Source organism: Pantherophis guttatus, chromosome 1 (assembly GCF_059756535.1).
Source record: "Pantherophis guttatus breed Tessera chromosome 1, ASM5975653v1, whole genome shotgun sequence".
NCBI classification, from domain to species: domain Eukaryota; kingdom Metazoa; phylum Chordata; class Lepidosauria; order Squamata; family Colubridae; genus Pantherophis; species Pantherophis guttatus.
In genome coordinates this window covers 230299613-230323336 of record NC_142063.1, presented here as the reverse complement: position 1 = coordinate 230323336, position 23724 = coordinate 230299613, and the positions used below count along the sequence as shown (strand labels likewise).

Sequence of the window (23724 nt, the reverse complement as noted above, 5' to 3'; positions counted from 1 at the left end):
TTTCCCAATGTTTTAATAGTAAATGTGGCCAACTAACAACACAAACTGAATTAATTTCTTGTGCTGTGTTTTTAAATATGTCCTGGAAAACAATGGATGACAGAGCCTCAAAAGAATTAATTATGAAAGACTGTAGTTTAAGTATTCCAGTTTCTTCAAAAATGTTCAGCTAGACTGGAGTAAGGAATGAAAAGGCCATGCCAACAGAGATAGTGATATGTTTTTATAGTCCTTTCAAAACAATCTAGAAAGAAGTTGATTATTACAAAAAGGTTGAGATGTTGGACTTCTACAGATTATTTTTATAATCATTTCTTCATGATTTGTTACAGCAGTAGCCTGTGAAGCATAAAGAATTCCAAATGATTCGTTGTTATTTAAATCTTTGATATTTTAAAAAGATTTTAAAGCGAACCTTTTGTATTTGTTATAAGATATAATTTTGAAAAAGTTATTTGACTTTAAATTGAATTCTTTATCGGAAAGATGTTCCAGCTTAGTTTCTCATACAGATGTCAAAGCAGCATCCAACTGATTATTCATAACATCTGAAATAATCACATGAGGGAAGAGGATGAGTTTTTGCCTTCTGTGCATTGGGAATATCATAGCTATCCCCAGCATGCAGAGGCTTTATGTCAGGGGTGCCAAACTGGATTTCTTCAAGGGCAGGATCAGCTTTGTAGTTCTCCTCCACAGGCTGGCGGGGGGGGGGGGGGAGCCAGGACAGACACCTCCTGCAATACCCTGCTGGCCAAAACGGATCCGGCTTGCAGGCCTTGAGTTTGATATTCCTGCTTTATGTGATTGAACCCTGAGGCAGCTTCTAGGTGAGAATTCACCTAATAAAACTTTTTATGATAGATTATGATATAGAACTAAAGAAACAAAAACATTCTTTAAACCTTGATTTAAAGAGGGACAACTACCGTATTTTTCAGAGTATAAGACGCACCTTAGTTTTTGGGGAGGAAAATAAGAAAAAAGCTGATTGGAGGGCGGATCGGCCTCCTGGAATACCCCCAATCAGCTGTTCCCAGAGATGAATTTTAGCAACAGATTTGTTGGTTGTGAGCTCTGTGCCTTGCTTTTTTTTCAACCTCTGAAACTTCTGAAACAGCTTCAGAGCTTTTTTTTCCTGAAGCTTCATTTCTGAGACTTTTTTTCTGAAGCTTTATTTCTGAGGCCTTTTTCAGCCTCTGAAACCTCTGTTTGAGAGGCTGGGCGGGGCTACTTTTGGAGTATAAGACACATCCAGATTTTCACCCTCTTTTTTGGGGGAAAAAGGTGCGTCTTATACTCCAAAAAATATGGGTAAGTAATAACTGTTCCATTCATAGGATATGAGCTGGGTTTCTTCAAATACAGTTGCCTCTATGGCTTTACTTTCTTGAAGATACTTAATTTTTTTTTTTTAATTTGATTTATATGCCGCCCTTCTCCGGAGACTCAGGGTGGCTTACAGTGCGTTAAGCAATAGTCTTCATACTTTTGTATATTTTATACAAAGTCAGCTTATTGCCCCCACAAACTGGGTCCTCAATTTACCTACCTGAGAAAGGATGGAAGGCTGAGTCGACCTTGAGCCTGGCAAGAGGTCAACTGAGGTCAACTTTGGTAACAGCCATCATGGTGTATAAAAATTTAGGAGATAGATCCAAATAAATTTGTACACATCTATGCATTCTTAGATTTCAAATTGCTTGGGCCTAAAGTTGGCTTTCTGTTATATGCACTGAAAATTTCAGCTTCTCAGACTACCAGTTATCCAGTACAATTATATAAAGTGTGTTTTGAAGTGAATACAAGTAATTACTGAGCTACAGGTTGATTGCAAATAGGGTCTTAAAAGAAAACTGCATGATAATTCTTTAAGAATTTCACAAATCTCTGTGTTCGATCAGGAGTGAAGAAATTATCTCAGAATTGGGAGGAAAGTACACTGATGTTGGGCGGGCAGCAATGTACGCATGAGTCTCTTGCCAGTGCAAATCAAAAAGGCTATTTTAAACCTAGAAAAAAGTTGCCTTAGCAAACAGACAGGAGAATCCATAATGGCTTCAAGTGCAAGTACATACAAACACGACAGAATTCATTGACTACATACTTGCAGCAACAAGCAAAAAATAAAATAAAATAAAGGGATTTCTGTTCAATTTGCCCCCAGTTCGCAAGAACCAGTAGTAAAACCGGCGGGAGGCCCCACCCACCGCCCCAGATGTCATCATCGGCGATCTGTGCATGCGCAGAAGCAAGGTGCTCGCGCTTGCTTCGCTTGCGCGCATGCGCAATCCCATTGCAAACCAGTAGTAAAGGTAAGTAGAACCCACCCCTGCCCCAAGGGTATTGGTAGGAGCTGCAGGAAGGCCTTACACGGAAGTATAGAAGCCAGGTAGAGGATGGCATCAGAGTAAAGAAAATAGATGACAACACAGGTAGCCATTGATTGAAGTTGCGACCTACCTTTGCAACTGGGTCATACCTCTTATGACCCAGTTGCAAAAGTTCAATAGTTTCCCTCCCCCCTGTGGTCATATGAACTCACTTCAGGTGCTCAGTAACATGCCGCATTTATGGCTGTTTGCCGCATCCCACCACATTTTTACAGCGGTTTTGCCAAAAGCTGGCACTTCTAGTTTTCAGCAAAACCACACCCAAAGTGAACCATGGATTTGCTCTTAAGACTCTATGTTTGCTTAATGACCATTGCAAAAAATGTTGTAAAATCAAAGTCACATGCACGACCTGTTTTACAACTGTCCTGTCATACGACAGGCTCCATTATGGTCCTATGTTGAGGACCTCCTCTAAGTACTATTATGAGCAACAGAAAACCCAGAGAGGATTATGTATCAGTTGTAACTGATGACCATTTGCTAAAAGTAGAGCCTTGCTAGCCGTTAGCAAGTGAGACCAGGAAAAGAGAGGACAATAGTCCTGGGTTTGGAAACCACAAGCAAGGAAGAAAGGAGAAAATAGCATGAAGATCAACTTAAAAAAATAGGAAAATAACATACTTAGGAGTACAGAGGAGTTAGATAGTTAGCACTGGAAAGCATTACTCTGGAAAGGAAACCGATTGCAGTGGAAAGGTATACCTTGACTTACAATCACAACTGAACTCAAAATTTCTGTTTCTAATGAGATATTTCTTAAGTGAATTGTGCCTCATTTTATGATCTTTCTTGCCACAATTGTTAAGTGAACCGCTGCATTTATTAAGTTAGTAACACAGTTGTGAAGCGAATCTGGCTTCCCCATTGACTTTGCTTGTCAGAAGGTCGCAAAAGGGGATCTTATGACCCCAGGACACTGCAACTGTCATAAATATGAGTCAGTTGCTAAGCGTCTGAATTTTGATCACGTGAAGATGAGGATGCTGAGGTTGTAGATGTGAAAAATGGTTATCTGTCACTTTTTTCAGTGCCGTTGTAACTTTGAGCTATCATTAAATGAACTGTTGTAAGTCAAGGTCTTGTAAACCTGTAGTTTATAGTGCAATGACTAAAAAATGTAACACAGGAATGAGGAATAAGTTAAATTTGCATCCTATCAATTTCTTATTGTAATAAATGTTTTGTAAAAGTGGGTTGCCTTGTATTGTGCTGGGGTTTGTACCTTGTACAAACCTAATCTTTGTAGGTGAACAAAGGAGCATTACTATTCAAACTATTCACTAAGTCTGCATTACTATTACTATTAATCTTCTCATCGTTCCTATCACCCATCTCCTCCCACTTATGACTGTATGACTGTAACTTTGTTGCTTGTATCCTTACGATTTATATTGATTATTTCCTGGTATGATTTGATTGCTTATTCCTACCCTATGACTATTATTAAGGGTTGTAACTTATGATTATTGACAAATGTATCTTGTCTTTTTATGTTCACTGAGTGCATATGCACCAAAAACTTGTGTGTCCAATCACACTTGGCCAGTAAAGAATTCTATTCTATTCTATTCTATTCTATTCTATTCTATTCTATTCTATTCTATTCTATTCTATTCTATTCTATTCTATTCTATCCCATCCCATCCCATCCCATCCCATCCCATCCCATCCCATCCCATCCCATCCCATCCCATGTTTGTTGGCTTTCCCATTATGAGATAAGATTTAATGTGACAGAACGTCATAAATATAATGAATAAGACAGTTAATGTTTTAAAAGTCTTACTATCTGGTATTGGCTTAGGCTGAGAACTCTTCAAACGTAGGGAAGGCCGGAAGCGTGTTCGGTCATTGAAGCTCCAACTCTTTTGCACTTTTGTTGGGCTGCCCTCTGCAGTAATATCCGTACTTGGCGATCTTCTGTCCCCAACTGAAGCTTGTCTGTTCTTGACACTCTGGCCTCTCGGGCTAGCCATCCGCACCCGTTCTTTAAAGCTCAGCTTCTGACTGTGGAAGCAAAAACGTGCATTTTTACTTCACACACATTGATTTATGTACCATTATAGATGAAGATACACGTTCAGCTGCATATCTTTGGATGCAGATGTGAATGTATTCCATGTGTTGAACTCCCTTCCCTCCCTCCCCCCCCCTTCCAGTAAAATAAATATTCGCGCTGGTCAGTTCTTGATACAAAAGGAAGTAGGAAAACTTCAAGAATCACGGAAATCCCCATACCTGGAAAAGCTCACCAAGCTGCATTATTAAGACCAAATACACAGTGATATTAATACTGATCGCAATAATAATAAAACACATTCCAGACATTATAAAGAATTGGAAGAAAAGTAAAATATGTGACTGCCTCCCCTTGATACCGTAGTAGCTCCCATCCTAAACTGTGGGATTTGTCTGCCTTGATACCAAAGCCTTGATGTTAGGGAACGCTTCTGTGAGATGGCCAGCGAGATAAAATGGATGGATGGATGGATGGATGGATGGATGGATGGATGGATGGATGGGGATCCATAAAAGTGCATTTCTAACAGATTGAATCACTTTCTTTATAATATGATAGGTATTAGAGATTTCATCGGAGGAATGTATTATTACTGAGAAAAAGATCCTATAATACAGTAAGAGTGAAACAAAATCAACTAACAAAAAAATATCAAATTTAAACTTAGCAAAGTTTCAGCTATAAATTTTGGGCAGCTCTAACTATGCTTTTAAATTGTACAACATAAGCTGTGTACGTAAGCTGCTCTACAATGGAATCAATAGTTTTCAAGTGCCATTATTTTTGCATGCAGTTTGTTAAAGTTAGACAAGCAAGATTAAGGTTATTATTCATGCACGCTTCCAAACATGGCATTTTTCAACAGCCCATAGACATTAGCAAACATTACATTTCAGATTTCTTATCATCCAAAGCTCTATGCATACACAGACATATACCATATATTACTAAAACTCTCATGTTTATTGATTTGCTTGTTTCCTCATGTTTGCTCAAATGCTGCATTACCTCATAACATTTTTTGAACCAAGGTACCTAAAATCTGCTAATTTAAAGAATGCGTAAAAAATCTGGGACGCATTATTCCTGTGGATTTGCAATTTCCATGACAGACCAGTTTTATTCACAAAGTTTTCGTTGTTGCGATGTCCCCCTGGTCACATGGTTGTGATTTCCTGCCAAGTTGCCAAAGTTAATGGAGAAGCCGGCAGAAAGTTGGAAGTCACTACCATCTAAATGCTTTTTTGCCCAACTGTGGTCATTGTGTTTATGTAAATAAATATGGATTCATTACCGAAGTTCATTTGCCACTAAAATTGTTTATTTATGATATATATTCTTCTTACATGATCATGAGACCCTGGATGAGTGTTAAACAAAATTGGACTTCTTCTGGTCACATGAGACTACCCTATCTTTTTCTCAAGAATGGCCCAATGGATCAGAGTTGTCTACTTATCTAACAAAATTCAGAATAAGTAACAGAATATTCAGTAGGTCTATCAGTAGAAAGATTGGCTCACAGAAATGTAATATTACATTCTGGGAAAGGGATTATTTATTTGCCAGTAATAGGCTATAGAACCAAATAAAACAAGCAGATTAGATAATTAGTTTTTATCTGATCAAAGTTGCCTTTTATCTTGAGATATTAAGGACATAGATTACTTGTTTGTAGATACTCCTTCCTATCTGATTTGTACAAAAGAGTTACAAATTGTGAACTAGGTAAAATCTGTTTATTTTTTAGGTGTACTACAACTAATAACAGAATATGAATTGTATTGAGTTAACTACCACAATCCAGCATTCATTCATTCATTCATTCATTCATTCATTCATTCATTCATTCATTTATTTATTTACAGGAGCGGGCAACATTTTGAAGATTTTTTCCTAGGATTCTGTAACGGCAGCTGCTATCCTGGAACAATTGTTACTTCTTGTTAGAAATTGTAGGCTGATGGTATGTAGATGTGCATGGCATTCCAAAATGAAGGGCTGCATAGCTCAGTTTACTTAGAAGTATATCATTTTTGACTTAAATGATAATTTTTAGTCAATGTTCTCTCAATGACTTACAGATAATTCTCACTCAACAACCATTTGTTCTGCAACCAAATTGAATTATTTGTTCATAATTCAAAATTATGAAATTACCATAAAGTTATGGTAATTGTAATACACATGTGATCACATGAATACAATCTGGATACTTGGCAAAGCATTTGCACCTACAAATGGTTGCCTATACCCTGTGATCATGTGAATCACATTTGCAATCTTCTATGCCAGCTTCCCTAGAAAATCAATGAGGAAGACAGCAGGGAAGGTTGCAAGCTGCTGCCGCCTGGCCAGAAGACTCCCCCAGGTTTCTGTGGGCTGACTGAAAAAGCTCTCAGCTGAAATCCAAGTGGGATTTTAGCATGGAGTATTTACAGCCTGGGGTATCTTCTGCCAGCTGCCAGAGACAAGAGGATTCTTTCTCATTTCTGGGGGCTGGCTGGAAAAGGCCTGTGGCTAAAATCGAAGCAGGATTTCAGCCAAGTAGAAATTACAGCCTCAGAGTGGAGAGGTAGCATGATAAGGACATTGGGTGCCTGGGGCGGCGGGGGGTGGCGGGGAGGAGATCCAGTGCAGGCTGCACATAAGTGTCTTCCTACTCAGGGGCTGAAAATCCTTTGATTTCAGCAGGAAGGATTTTCAGCTCCTGAGCAGAGAGGCAGCACAATAAGGTACAGTAAAGAGCATGGGATGCCTTGGGGTGGAGAAGGCCTGCTGCAGGGTGTGGATTTTGACAGGGAGGATTTTCAGCTCCTGAGTAGAGAGAGACTTGTGTACAGCCTGCACCCCAAGCTCCTAAGGTCTTCCTCACCCGCTTGAAGCACCCCATGCTCCTTACCTGGCACTCTGTCCTATTAACGGCCTGTTAAGATTGTTTAAAGACCGCAACCAGGAGTGTCAAGATTGTGGTCACTGAGCAAAGTGATCATGTGACATCTTGGTTAACAACCACTTTGCTCAGTGATCAAGATTCTAGTTCCAATTGTGGTTATTAAGGAAGAATTACCTGTATAGAGATTGCAAATTAGACTGGATTATATTGGGATTTGTACGTTAAGTTCTGCAACATACAGTAATTTCAAAGGAAATCAGGAAAAAAATAAAGATGCCTTTTAAGGAACAAGCAGAAGAAAACTTGAAATCTCTCCCAATTGTATTTGTTCCTGGGATGAGTAAAGGCTGTCTCTGAAGAAGCAAATTATTTGGGCCATTAAGGTACAGATGGAAAAGCCTATCTGCCTGTTGCTATAGCTGCTAATCGAGTTCAGGCCTTGTCTGTTCTATTTAATCATGGTTCTTGCATCTTCATGCAACATGACAATAAAAACAGAGGAAATGGAAATGGATTCTACCACCACCAAAAGCCTTTAAAAATACATTCTCGGTGTCTTGCTGCTTTAACTAGGTACAATCTAAAAAGGAAATGTTTCTCTGTGGGATTATAGGAAATGAAATGAAATTATGAGACAGTGATTATGAAATTGGTACATAATAAAAAAAATGTATACATGCAATTTAATATGTTTTATTACAAATACAAGCAGAATAGGCAGGAGACCAAATGCAGTGAATCAAGCACATGCCAGACAATTTCTAAAATTATAGTTTAAAAACTGCAGTAAAACAATTAGAAAAATGTGTGCTTTTCATTGTGGCATTCAAGAGAGTACCTTTTCCAGAACTGTTTTACCCTTTTTAACTAGAGAAAGTAAACTTTTTAAGAAAAACAATCATGAGAAAGGCCTTCAACCTTAATTTCTGTTACTTGCAATGTAATTATTATTGCATAAACATTCATCAAGGATATTCCCATGCTACTTTTCAGAATTAATGTACTTTATTGGTTACAAGGCAAATCCTAAGGCTTCATGCCATGTTAAATTACTCTGGTAGGCATAGAAGCCACTCTAGATTTAGAGAACATTTCTGGTTAGCACTAGCCAGAATTTGACGATCACAAACAATGGTTTCAAATTCAAGTTGGTGTTAACTGGAAATGTCAGTGGCTCTGGGCTCAAGAGGAAATATTTAACCACAGGAAAGCCTGACTGTGCTTAAGGAATCATATGGAATGAGAGTGTTGGTGCTTTACTGTGCCATGGGAACCAGTTTCAGATCCTGTTTGCTTTACATTTACAACTATTGAGTATCAAAAGTGATTAGAGAAATCAATTATATACTTCTGAACAACAAAGTCAGTGTGAAGCTAATGAATATTGTGGTGAGTGCTATATTTTGAACTACGTTCACTGCATAAGTTAGCAATATTCAGCAAAAACTAGCACCCTGAAATTCCAGGATTAATGATCAGTTTGGCTTTTTGGAATTATAAAACCCACCATGTTGTGGTCTATGAATTAAATACTATGTACTATAGCTTTCAGACATAATATTTAAAATATTGTATGGTTTGGTTTCTTGGACTAAAACTGTTTTATTTAAAAATAAGACGGTGAATGACAGCAATAATTCGTATTTTTATTTTCTGCCATATTTATTAAAATTAATTCAAGATTAATTATCCGTTTAAAGTTTCACATACAGTATGTTTGGGAAACAGCAACATTCTTTGCTCTTCCCTGTTTGTTTAGAAATTGCAGAACCTGCCAGTGACTAGGAGTGGAGAGACTACACTGAGATCAACTTGTGAATTGATTATTGGTTTTGATCATGACATTTAGATTTTTGACACAATCCTATATGAAAGAGCATCAACTGAGACTGATTCTATATCCAGATTTGTGAGCCAGCTTCAAGAGTAGGCTGCTTTTTATTTGTAAGCATTAGATAAATTTTACACCTTGGTGTGCTTTTTTTCCTAATCTGAACTTTTCTCAGAATATAGGAAACCAATTCTTATAACTACAGTTCCTCGGTTTTGTTATACCATTATTGTACTCCTGTAAATATATTTTATAATGTCCATGCTCTACTGCAAGGGTCTCCAACCTTGGCAACTTTAAGACTTGTGGACTTCAACTCCCAGAGCTCCTCAGCCAGCTTTGCTGGGAGTTGATGTCCCAAGTCTTAAAGTTGCCAAGGTTGAAGACCCCTGCTCTACTGTAATGCCTAGGAAGACTTTAAGGGATGGCAAAAGTGTTCCAATCCATTCTTTGCAATCTCACTGGTTTCCAGTCACTATTTATATTAAGGCTGCATAGTAATGGACTACATTCTTGCTCTTTGTCTTTGGCACTTATTTGATTTCCCAAACTAATTTTTCCTGGAGTTGATAGTTTATGTTAGCACAGAATTCATGTACAGTAGTGGAAATTGAGAATCCATGATGTAGTTAATTTCTCTTATTTTTGTATGGGCTCAGTGTGATGGATATCCATACTGAGCCCATATCTGATATCCAGATATTCCAAAAATAGCCAGTTCCAAATAGGGCAGTCTATTGTAGCATGAAACCTGGAAAAAAAAGAAAAAGAAAAAGCAGGCAGGCAAGCTAGTGTATGTTGTTCATTTCTTTATTGCCTTGGATGTTCCAGCATTTTAACATTCCCAATTCTCCAGTCTTTGCTTTGCTACTTAGTTTTGGTGAACCATGTCTCTTGTCAGTCAGACCTTCCAGATATTAAGTGCGTTTAGGATGATGGTTTACTGTCCAGGCAAGGACTCTCTGGTTCTTTTAATTTTGGTTTCCTGAAGCTTTGCCTAGAATTATAATTCATTTCATCCTGGATTCCTGCCTGGGTGAACCATGGACTCTTGTCTACTTGAAATCATTTTATTAGAACCATTTTTGTTGCAGGCCATATCCCCCTTACATTTTCCCAGTTTTAGATATTTGGAAATGATTGGCAAAAATGTCAGTCTTCATCCTGATTGGATTTTAGGGCCTTCTGGATCTGAGACTTTAACATGTTTGGTACTGAATCAGGTGGCACTGCCCCAGATAGAACTGACTTGAAAACTGGGGGCCTTTCTGGACTCACAACTCCTGCTCTGCTCTGCTGACAGATATTCAGATACCCTGGTCAGGAAATACTTTGTATCGATTATTGTAATGCACTCTAGATGGAGCTGCCCTTGAACAGTATCAGGAAGCTTCAACTGGTGCAAAATGCAGAGTGGCATGGGCAGTTATATGTGCCCCTAAGAGGGCAGATGTTACATCTTTGCTTTGTGAGCTGCATTGGTTGCTAGTTTGCTGTTGGAATAAATTCTAGGTGCTGTTTTTGAGCTTTAAAGCCCTAGATGGCATGGATCCAAGTTATCTGAGGGATTGCCTCTTCCAAATTACATCTATGCATCCAATCAGATGTGGCAGGAGAGGGATGTTTGTTTGTGGATTCCGTCTGCGAGAGTCCTATCTGATGGTACCTAAGAGGTGAGCCTTTTCAGCCATAGCACCTGCCCTCTGGAACATCATCCCACTTGAGGTGAGGTTAGTTCCATACTTAATGACTTCTGGAAAACCCTTAAAACATTTTTTTTTTCAACAGGCCTGGAGAACTCCTGGGGGTAAGGAATCCATGTATTGGTTGTATTATGCATGATATTTCCCCACTTGTGGCTTTGCTTTGATCTATTATTACTGTTTGTTTTTAATTGGTTTTGAGTAGGTTTTAATAGTAGGTTTTATTGTATGCCACCCAGAGTCCCTTTGTGTGAGTTAGGCAGCCATATAAATTTGACAAATGAATAAATAAATGCCTTCTCTTTGTTGGAGAGATGAATAACCATGTAGTTTTGGTTGAACATAAGCTCAGATTTAAGATTGCTGTAAACTTCTGAAAAACTAAATTCAGCAAGTTTTCTCTAAATTTAGCTTTAATTTATTAGAATGTAAGAACCATCTTTATCAGTTTTCCTTTTAAAAATCTTGTTAGCGGCCAAATTTTCCCAATCTTGTACTCTCTACTTAGGTTAAAATGACAAGTCTTAATAATTCAGAGTGAGCACTGAGATTGAGAGGAAAAATTCTTGGCATACAGCCTCAATGAAATGTTGAGAAGCATTGTTGGAAAATGCAATTTTAATCATTACGTTTGGAATTCACATTCTTCTGAGTTTTCTCTCTGCACTCTTAGTACACTAGAGGTCACTGTGATACCATTGCAAGGCTACTGAAGAAGGGATCTTAATTACATGTTTGGCGCCACTGCCTCCTGGTAGTTTCAGTTGTTGGTAATAATTTATTACGATTTTAAAGAAAATAGAACAAGCTATATTTTACTTCTCTATTTTTAAAGAATGTCAAGAGTTATTTTGATTTGCATATTAACAAATCAGGGAAAAATAATGTAACTGTTTGCTCTCAAGGACCAAGAGTATTTTTCTTCAACGAATTCATAAACTTAATTTGGTGCTCTTTTTGGTAAATGAGACCCACTGATTCCAGTTGGGCTAATCACTCTTTTAGAAAGAAGTACGCAGACCTCCCAAGCTCAGATAAGGTGGGACAAAGCTGTGTAATGTTACCTAAATAGAGTGGTATTTTATGGAAACATTAAAAAAACCCCACAATCTTGCTTTATTTACTTAGAAAAAATATAGGACCTTTTTCCCCACATCACAATTATTCTTAAACCAAGACACACAATCAATGCAGTTATCTAATTGCATGGATTATATTTTTTTCCTATCATAGAAATTTATAAAAGGCAAACTTTTAAAAAAAATATTTTGGTACAAAATTGCAGGCAGCAAGCAACAAGTAAATCTATAAGAAGCTGTGGCAGCAGAAATGGGGGAAACCCAGCCCAAATTATGAAATAATTCTTCAAGGAGCAAAAAAGCACCAAGAAGGGAAAATAAATTCTTCATGCACCTGATGTTAGTTGGCATTCCCATTATCATGTGAGTAGACAGGATGCTGGATACCTATGTTTCCGAGAGGTGTACATCCTGAAGAGCTTCTGTTTATTACTATAAAGCTTACTAGGAGTGAGGGGAAATAGAGGATCACATTACTAAGCATACCAGGTGATGAAAAGAGTTAGGTTTTCCATGTGAGCCAAACCAGTCTTGCTTTTATCTTCAACCAACAAATAAAACATTCATAAAATTATTATTAAGTTTACAGTTTATATTAAACAAGTTATAATAAAGAATATTAAAAAATTACCTTCAAAAGTCATTAAAGATTTATATTCCCTGAATGTATGACTACTGTAATGTGGGAATTTTATAAATACTTGTTTAGCATAGAAACCAACTTTCCTAACATTCATTTCTCTATTGACCTCTGAGGAATATGTAACCTATTTATGCTTTCAGCATAAACCCTACAAGGGAAATTAATTTTATTCAGACTATATAGATATTTTAACGTGCTTAAAATTGGGTATTAAATTAACCTATCAGTATCTTACTGTATGTATAATAATAATCCCCAAAATAGATAGGATATTTATGAATAAGCACTATTTTGTTAGAAAAGGAAATTCTTTTTAAAGTCATAGTCATAAATATGTAACATGCAGTAAAATAGGAAAAAACCCTAAAATCTTACATAAAAATTTAAGATTTCAGATAAGCCTATAATGTTAATATTGGTAGCTTTTTGAAATATTACATTTATCTTTTGAAAACAGTTATTCATGTGACAAGTTGGTTTGTTAATGTAAGTTATCATAAGGCTGTATCCACATGTTTAATTATCCTTTTAAAATGCTTAATTTGTATATTGATACCAATAGAGTACATTTGAAATGCTAGTAGACAATGGCACTATAATACTCTAGCGAGACAACAGTTTGGAAGATGACCGTTAAAATTCCTGTTATGTTATTATATTCACTATAAGGCTTCTGGTGGCAAGGAATTGTTAATTCAGATTATCCTGTTTAAAACAGTTGTGCATTAAACAAGAAAATAACTATACATCTGCATAATGAGATTAACTACACAAAACATGAACACAGCATAGAGGGAATGTCCAATAATCAGAGTGCTAAACCTGAATTGTGATCATTATGACTTACACAAAAGGCAGTTTGTTTTATTGAAAGCGGTTTATTTAATGAATATATAGGTGTATTTGTATGATACAGGTTTGAAATACCAGTATTATAAATACTAATATGAACAATTAATGAAAATCTTGTTAGTAAATTCAGTTTTGAAAGGTACTGAATTATTGGCAATATTTTTCTTACACATAGGCAATTAGATTTCCTGGGAACTGATGCACAATTTTTTTTTATTGACAATGTTGGAACAATTAGCAAACCATATACAACCAGTACTGTCTTTGATCTAATATATTTAATACTGCTCTAAGACATTCTAGTCAACTTTAGATTTATACGCCCAATCTTACAGGTAGATTTTGACTTACAATGGCAATTGGGATTGGAATATCTGCCATTAAGAGATGCAGTCACAAAGCATGACCGAAAATGCTCAGCAATGGCAATCCTGGAAATCTCAGTCATCATTAACCGGGTCCTGACTGTTAGGTGAGACAACTTCCTACCAACAAATTAATGGAACAGCTGGCAGGAAGTTGCAAGCAAGGCAGATAAATGGCTGCTGCTGGGTGGAAGACAGAGTGGGGGAATGCACAGTGTGCTAGGGAAAGTCAAGTAGGATGGTATGACACAGGGAGGGTACACGAGAGATGTTAAATGGGCTGGAGGGAGTGTGAGGGAGGTGCAATAAAGGTTGGGAAGTGTGCCTGAGGGTCTGCGAGTGGTGAAGAGAGTCTGAGCACAGAGGAGCAGCAGGAGGGTTTGAATATGTGACTTTCTCTGCTGGCTTCCCCACTGACTGCCTGGGGAAGCCAGCAGAGGTTATAAATGGCAATCACATGATTTGGATGCGTGTCAACTGGTTGTAAATGTGAATAGGTTACCAAACACCTAGATCATGATCATGTGACTGTAGGGGTGCGCAAATGGCTGGAATTATAAGGATTGGTTGTAACCACCATTCGGATTGGTTGTAACCACCATTCATTCAGTCCCGTTATAACTTCAAACAGTTGCTGAACAAATGGTTGTAAGTCAAGGACTTCCTATATTTGTATTTTAGGAGAAAAAGAATAATTGATGTGAGGAAAAGAGAAAAAGATTAACAAATACCTAGAATGCCTATGGATTTTAGGAGAGAATCTCAGGATGCCAAAAAGGTTGAGTAGTATGTAGGAATGGTCAATCAATCTAGCTAAGTGCTTCTATCACCCTACATACATATTTGAAGTCCAGTGGGATAGTGACTTAAGTCTCACATACTTTTAAAAGAACAAGGCAAATTCATAGAAATAACTTTTATTTCTGGCCATTAATTACATTTTAAAAGAATGTATTTATCAGAAGGCAATATAACAAAGAGGATGGTTATCAAATTTATAGTCTGCTTATGTAGTAATCTTCCAGGGATATCTGTCCAATCATACTGGAAATAATTTGATGGTCTAAATTAGATTTTTATGATCTGTTGCTGCTGCCACCAAACCCCCAAGATACTTTGACTTACAGTTCCCATTGTGCATCAGCAGCAGATCAAAGTTTGAGAGATACTTGGTTGGAGAAAGATGGACTAAATGCAAGTGAATACAACTAGGTACCCTCTAAATATTTTGTAACTCTCATTTGTTCCAACCAGCATGATTAATGATATGGTATGATGGAAAGTATAACTAATCATCCAATGGGCATCAGATTGCTCAATCCTCAGGTAGTCAGTTATATACAAAGACTGAATCAAATCAGAATTCTTCCTATACTTTAGCTGCTGTATAATAAATGGATCTGTCAGATCTTGGTTATTTGGTTGAACTTGATGACTGCAGCTGAGGACAACAGCAGGATTTTCATCTGCTGATAGCAGCCTTTCCTGCATGACTGCCAGATGGCTAGTTTCAAATGTCTGACTAGCAGGGCAGGCAAAATATTCTATTTCTTTAAATAATGACAGAAGCGTATATGTAGAAGAGCCTGGTAAATGATTCAAAGGTATATCAAAATAAGGATAAAAAGCTATATAGCTACCGCATGTATCTTTCTCCCCCCACCAATGTATATTTGTTCATCTTTTCACTTTAGATGGTTTAATTAAATTAAGAGATAGTGAGTTTTTCAAAATAATCCTGCATGCTTTCTAGATGAACTGGGATTTAAATATGGGTTTAAATGTGGATTTAACTCAGGGGCGGGTTCCAAATCCTGTTGCTACCGGTTCGCTCTCGCGCATGCGCATTGTTGTGGCCCACCAGCGGCCTGCGCGGATTGTTGCTGATCCCGACGACGAGAAGGCTGGTGTGGTGTTACGCCAGTAGCCTGTGCAGCCGGTGCTCGAGTCAGACAGCGAGGAGGCTGAAGAAGATGTAGTGCCAGAGGCAGGGATTCAACCAGGGCCTTCAGAACCTCCAGAGGCTCCTTTAAGTGAAGAGGATGAAGTGGAGGAGCCTCTTCTCAATGCACGGGCACGCAGAGCTGCCAAAAGGCAGGAGTAGTTACTCAGGAGGAGGTCTCCTTGAGAGTAAGGCTTGGGGCTAATTGGCCACTCCCTTAGCCTATTTAAGTTTGCACACAACTTGTAAAAAGCTGCAGGAAACAATGTACATTCGTTCACTAATCATTGAATTTGGATTTTCTCTGCAAACCTGGCTTCTGTGATTCCTGCCAACTCTTGTAAGACTTATCTGTGGAATTTCTGGCAGGTTGTTAAGAACGTTTTATTAACAGCCTGCATTTGCAAAAGACTGTGTTTTGAAGTAAACTGATATTGTTCGAAGTTTGTGTGTGCTACATTCTTTGGGATCCATAGCTGGGGCAGAACACGCATGCTCATGCATGCGCATGGCACTTCTGCACATGCACAGAAGTGTCTGGGCGGGTGAGCGGAGCCTCCCAGCACCGCTGCTACTGGTTCGCCTGATCCGGTGCAAATCGGTAGCAACCCACCATTGGTATCCTCACCCTGATTCAACTTTATAATCCCTATAGTATATTGGTTTTTAGTCATTCTTCCAACAGACCAACTACACCAGTAGAATATATGATAGAAAAGAGTAACCTAAAAAGACTAACACTGTTTGCAAAGGCAGATTGCTATGGGCAGGTCCTTTCTCTGAATGTAGCCCATAGTATTTTTAATGAATCAAAACTATTACTTAAGCATATCCTACACTGACGTTATTTTCAAAGTTCTTTAGAAAAGTAGAGAACAAATATTTATTCAAATCAGACAAAATATTCTGATTAGTTTAAAATCCTCTCTATCTCAACAGATATGAAAAGCTACTTAAGACCTTAATTATCTAACAAGCTATGGCTACATTCTATAGAAATCTGTCATTTTCCTCCTTCTTAACAGAAGAACTTTCTGGCTTTTATACTTGAGCGACATTTTGTCTGCTTCAGAATAATGATCTACCTAGGAAAAGTTTTCCCCCTTTCTCCTAATTGGATTCAAACACAGCCTTTAATTATTTTGCAGTAAAGTAATATATTTCCTTTCCCAAAGTGGTATAAAATTTCCAAAATAACATTTAAGATTTTAAACAATATACATAAAAACACTACAAACCTGCTTGATGCTTCCCCTTGTTCTTTCCTTCATGAGTCAGATAATAGAAGAGAGAGGGTTTTGGGGAGGAAAAAAATTTGTTATGCTGGCAGTACCCATCATGATGTGGTTACAAATATTATTAAATAATTTTTAAGTTGCAATTGGATTTGTTAATTAAATGAATGCTTAAAAAAACTATAAGTAAATATTTTTTTAAAAAGCAAGCACAAACATCCAAGCATGGATTTTTATTTATAGTGACATTAAAAAAAAATACTATGTTAATGCATGCTCAACATGCTTATTATACATGTTTAGAGAGAAAGTTGACAAAACATTTATTAGGCAAAATGCAGTGCTCATATACAAATAACAGAGAAATGTAGCTATCTGTGGTAATGAAATAGAATTAATTTAATCACTGAGACTAGGGATGTCTTATAAAAGGACCAATTGCATTTCTTTTTGACCATAACTATCTTGTAATATGTAGAGCTGTGGCTTAATTGTTTGTTTATAAGAACAGAAAACTGATATGGCCAATATTATACCTTTACAGCTTGATGTCTAATAAAATTGCTATGCTATACAAATTTATTCCAAAAACTAACCCAACTGTTCTTTCTGCTACAGAAAGTATTAAATATGCAAAATACTGGGCTAGGTTTTAAGGATAAGAGATATTGTCTAGTATTGTTACAACTGCATATGTATCTCTTTCAGACATTTTTGTTACCATAAGTGCAAGAAACATGCATCATTATTATTATATTTAAAGTAACATTTATGCAAAAATAGGAAATCAATACATGTTTGTTGATAACATTCTACAACAAGATGTAGTGGGAAGATCACAATAACTTGTTGCCTAGCTAAGAACAATATACTGGACAATAAAATTTTTGCTTCCTGAACACTTTTAGGTGTGATCTTATAAATTTTTGGCTACTAATCACAGAAATAAGCTGTAATTTAACCTTTCATGTACCATTTTATAAAAATCGTATGTTTTTATACAATGGCCATACTCACACTTGAAAGAAACATACAAAAACATGGAACTGTGTTGAAGCACATCCAGTATACCAACAAGTACAACTGGAATATCTGTGGAGATCTAAGAGTAGTGGCTCTGCTGTTTTGAAATGCAGTTCAGATATACCAAGTACTACTACTGTTGTGAATGGAACAGCAATGCAAGAGAGTTGCATTACATTAAAAAGAAATGGCCACTCCAAAATAATTTTGTTCCAGGACAGAAAAATGTGGCACATGAACCATTTGTTAACCTGACAAAGATATTTTTCCTCTGCTTTACACAAAATCTGGACTGATGAAAAAATTTATGAAATCAATGAACAAGGAAGGTTAAGGTTTTCGTTATTTGAGATAGATGTTTCCAACTAGAATTGATGGCAAGAATAAGGAAGGCAGTTTTATTGGTCCACAGATCAGATACATCATCAATGACAAGCACTGTGAAGATCTAGTGGGGCCAGAGAAAATTGCCTGGAAATCATTCAAGGATGTCACTGAGAATTTTCTTGGCATTCATGCAGTTGGTTGACAAATTTCGTACAGCATACAAGATCATGAAGTGCAACATGTCACTGAAGATTTATTTTTTGCATTCACACTTGGACTTCTTTCCTGAAAATCTGTTGAATTCTTGCAGCATGTTGGAAACATTATGAGATTAAATACATTACAGTCATTAAAAGTTAATTTCATATCTCAGGATTCTTACATGATACAGTCATTCTGAAATTATCTTTGTGTTCAGTTTGAATGACTCTATCATAAACACCAAAAGTTTTTTAGGAAGCAAAATTTTTGAAAAAAGGAAAGTAAGATTGTGAATTTGTTGATCACACTCTATCACAAGATATAGTGAGAAAAGCTTAACTTGTTACCTAGCTAAAAACAGTATCGGAAGAAATAGCAAAGATCTATCTGTGCTCCAGTCCATCATGGCAATATAAAGTCACACATTTCTCTTTTAGTGAAAATGTTTGTTTCCCAAGAATCATATCAGTATGATTAACTAATGACTGAAATTGGTAAACACTCATTATGAGTTTCATCACTAGCACCCTCCTACATGTTTCTCATAGAAAAAGGAAATATATGACTCTAAAGGACAATATAGATAGTAAGATGATATTTAAGCTTCTTTTTTAAAAAACATATTGTACTGCAATGGGAGTAGCAGTAGAGTTTTGTGTTGAACTAATCAACACAAGCCTTTTTTTTGTCTAAATGCTACAAACCAAAGATTGTGTTAATGTAGATTAATATGATATTTTGACCTTAATTGAGGAACATGGATTTGAACAGTGGAAAATTCAAGATGTAAAATGAGGGAAAAAAAACCCTGTTTACTCTTCCATTTATAAGCAGAATTAGTATGAGCAAGCAATGGAAGTCAGTATAAATAGTATACATCCAAAAATGCATATAAACCCTAACTATGTGAAGTGAGATGAAATTAACTCAATCCAATACCTGCCTAGATGGTGTTAAAAGGATAGGTTTCAGCAAGGATTTGAGGACAGCAAAATTCTCTAATGTTTAATTATAAAATTTGTTAAGAAGCAAAATAAAATAGAAATTAGATTGATCTTATTTGGAAGATGTGTATGTGCCCCAGTTTGCTACCTGAGTTCCTCAGTGAAAGAAAATAAAAGGAAATGAGTGGAGAAAAAGGAAAGTAAAAAGACAAGACAAAAACCACAGACTGATTTGTATAATCTCAAAACCAGATATCAAGTACAACACCAGCTGCCATATTTTTACCTACTTTGTAGGGCTGCAGGTATGTAAGGCCTTCAAATGAGGCTTCCAGGTAGCAATGGAAACCGATTTCTCATCAGCTGCATAACTACGCCATACACACTACGTGCAGATATATGATAAAAGAAAAAAGCAAACAAAAATGGAGAAGTATATTAGTAAACCGATACAAGTATTGTTTTTTGTAGCATTCATAGCACTGATACATGCCTGAGGGATGGAAGACTATATTCATAATATCGCCAGGTAGCTGTCAGGTTTGTTCGTCTTGAATCGGTAGAATAAAACCGCCAAGTAGCCTGATTTGAGGAAACAATAGAAAGTACAACAGATCTAACAATATATGAAATGAAGCACTATTAATAGGATGGAAAATTTGGATTTTGTTCTAACTGGATACAGTTGGATTAATTAATTTGGAAGGGCTGTGCTTGTACAATGTAATGAAGATTTGAAATTTAAGGATTTAAATATAGAAGAAAACAATAAACAAGGAAGTCTTAGTTATATATGCTAGCAACCTTGCGCAGCAAAATTTTTAAGAAAGTCTTTTGCTGTAATTTTTTTCATGAGTGTAATTGACTTTGTTTTCTTTACTATTCTTCACATTGGCAACAGTACATTCTAGTAATAAGCTGTATTATCATATGCATAAAATGAGTAACAATGAAAGATAAATTATGGAGATTGTTAATGCACAGTTTCCTTTTTAAGGGATATGTTCAAAAGTTTTGATGTACTTTTATATGTCCACTTGTCAAATGCCCACGATATTTTGTTGCTGATTTTCTATCTTAGTTATTTGTCTCAAAGGTGCTTTTTCAAAAAGCAACTGGACTATTTATTTATTTTTTTCTTTTCTCTTGAGGAAGAAGAAAATGTTTTGCTTCTCATCTAAGAAGCTTCATTAGTACTGATGAAGCTTCTTGGATGAGAAGCAAAATGTCTTCTTCTTCAAGGGAAAAGGAAAAAAAAAACATGGTCCAGTTGCCTTTTGAAAAAACACCTTTGAGATAACTGTGACCTGGATGACTGAGAATCTCCACAGACATCTTAGTTACTTATTTTACAGTACATTATTTAGATACTGCTTATGTGGACTGTAAGCAGTTTGCAATTACAAGATTAGAAATGTAGAAATTAATCACTTCAGGCCAAAACTCAGTGTACTGTGGTAACCCTTCCATAATAAGTCAACAAAAATCATGCCATCCATCAAATACCCAATTAAAAATGGATCTTCACAGCTTTTACAAATACCAGCAAATGAGGCATGGAATAGTTCCTGCTTCATAACATTAGGCTAAGTTAGAAGTTAATAACTGGGCTTTGAACATTTGAAAATAAGGTAGTTGCAATATATCAGATTGGTATAAATAATTAATCAAAGGTCATAAAACCATTTTGAATGATCACAGTACATAAGGATTATATTTTTAGACACATTATCCTAACATTCATGGCTGACAGGATATATTTTGACAAGTTAATGCTTGTCAAACAGACAAGTTTGCCTGTTAATGCTTTTTAACCATTATGCAATGCTATATCCTCGGAATATAAGTGCACAAAACGATCCAATAGTATAAATTTCCCATTAATACCTCTAAAATAAAAAGTTATTATTCCCAACTGTTCAGATCCTTCCTGTTGTTTGATAAGAGAAGATATTTACACCAAATGCAAAAATATAAACTGCTTTCATCATGCATATCTAACACAGTTATAAGAGAAAAACTAGACTCAAGCAATCGTCTGCTCTCTTGAATGACTCTTCTGTACAGTCGGCAACTCCGCAGTCCTATGTTCATTTATTTGGGAATAAATCCTACTCAACTCCCCTGAACATATGTGTGAGTGGACGCATTGCAAGTGTAATTTTTTTTTACAGTGGGCTTTGGGATAAAGAGCCTTACTGAACAGCCTTCCCAAACTTGAATCCATGCAGATGGTTTCTACTCAGTTCTCTTCATCTCTGACCATTTGCCAGGCTGGCTGAGGATGAAAGGGATTTTAATCCAAATAACTCAAGGGACCCAAGATAGGGAAGGCTGCTATAAAGAAAGGAGAATGTGTGTCACAACCTCCTCTTTCAGTTCATCTGGCATGAATCGTAAGATGAATTTACATTCAAGGCTCACTCTGGATCAAATGAATCAGAGGCTTTCACCTCTTGCTTGGTCTGGCCTTCTCACATTCAAGCAATATATATCATCTAGGTATATTTAATCACTAGGCTGAGAGTACCCACTTTAAAACTACTATGTCCATCTAGTAACTTTATATAAGTTACTAGATGGTACAGATAGACAGAGAGGCCATATCTTCTTTTTCCCTTCAATCTGGGAATACCAAAGTATATGTTAACATAACTGCTAACACTAGGGTAACACTACCTATTTTTTCCATGCTGTTATTCTTTATAGTCTTTATAGTGTAAAGCAGGGGTGTCAAACTCGATTTCATTGAGGGCCGCATCAGGGTTGTGTTTGATCTTGGGGGCCGGGGTGTGTGTGGCTAGGGTGGGCCAGCTTGATGTTACTCATGTCAAGGTGCCTATGATGGCCTGAGAGCTCTGCCAGAGAAAACAGAGCTCGGGAGGCTGTGACGGCCTCCTGCAACCCTCTGCTGGCATAGGCACTGTGGGCTGGTCCTTCACTGTTTCCAGGGTGGCCCTACGGGCCAGATCTAAACATCCCGCAGGCTGGATTCAGCCCACGGGCCTTGAGGTTGACACCCCTGGTATAAAACATGCAGCATATCCTAGAACCAGTGGTGGGATTCAGGTAATTTAACAACCAGTTCTCTGCCCTAATGATTTCTTCCAACAACCAGTGTGCCAAACTGCTCAGAAAGTGGTGTGAACTGGCTGAATCCCACTACTGCCTAGAACCGTATACTGGGAGAGCCTAGACCTAGTTCATAGAATAATAAAAATTCTAGCAAGCATTTTTCCTTTTCAATAGTACTCTGCGAGTAGGAAAACAGTGGCTGCACAACCATTACCTCTAAGAGAAGCATAAACAACAGCCCAGCAAAAAACTGAATAATCTCTCCGCAGAGACATTTGGCATTTCTGTTTTACAGCCATAATCCAACATAATTTGGAAGCCAAATTCCCTTAGAAGAGATTTGGTTCAGTTTCCCAATGATAATGAGGATTACTCATACAGGAAGAACAATGACAAGAACCAAAGAATGTGAGAATAATTCTGTACCCCTATATATCTATCATACATTAATTTAATTTAATTTAATTTAATTTAATTTAATTTAATTTAATTTCCAATTTATATACCGCCCTTCTCCCTGAGGACTCAGGGCGGTGTACAGCCAAGATAAAAAACATAGAATACAAATATTAAAACATTTAAAAAATATATAAATTTTGGCCCGAAAGTTAAGAATCACAGACTAATTAAAAGAATTTAAAAATTTCTTCTTAAGCCAACCTGGCTTGCTGAAAAAAATGGGTTTTCAGGGAACGACGGAAGGCATTGAGGTCATGGATTCTTCTTATCTCCGGGGGCAACTGATTCCAGAGGGTGGGAGCCCCCACAGAGAAGGCCCTCCCCCTGGGGGCCACCAGCCTACATTGTTTGGCTGATGGCACCCTGAGGAGGCCCTCTCTGTGGGAGCGCACGGGTCGATGGGAGGTCGTCGGTAGCAGCAGGTGGTCTCGGAGATAGCTAGGCCCTATGCCATGGAGCGCTTTAAAGGTGATGACCAACACCTTGAAGCGCACCCGGAAGACCACTGGGAGCCAGTGCAGCTCGCGCAGGAGGGTGTTACATGGGAGCGCCATGTTGCTCCCATCACTACCCGCGCTGCTGCATTCTGGACCAGCTGGAGCCTCCGGGTGCTCTTCAAGGATTACATAAACTAACTCCCTTCAAAGGAGTATAATCATTTTAATTATAGGATGCTGGGTATGAAGAAAGTGAAGGAATTCATTCAAAACAAAAAGAGAGAATCACTGTACTA

At 37.2% G+C, this 23724-nt stretch overlaps 1 protein-coding gene across 2 annotated transcripts in view; it reads right to left on the bottom strand.

The window, feature by feature from the left end:
- The window catches only part of KCNQ5 (potassium voltage-gated channel subfamily Q member 5), a 340121-nt gene that overhangs the window by 19233 nt on the left and 297164 nt on the right, over positions 1–23724 (bottom strand). The window contains exons 8-10 of one of the 2 annotated variants that reach the window (XM_034431902.3): positions 19748–19842; positions 16966–16992; positions 4183–4403 (exon numbers count right to left, since the gene is read on the bottom strand). In XM_034431902.3, the coding sequence (XP_034287793.1) occupies positions 4183–4403; positions 16966–16992; positions 19748–19842 (343 nt within the window). The remainder of the gene's footprint in view (positions 1–4182; positions 4404–16965; positions 16993–19747; positions 19843–23724) is intronic. The other variant, XM_034431901.3, reaches the window with a different exon arrangement.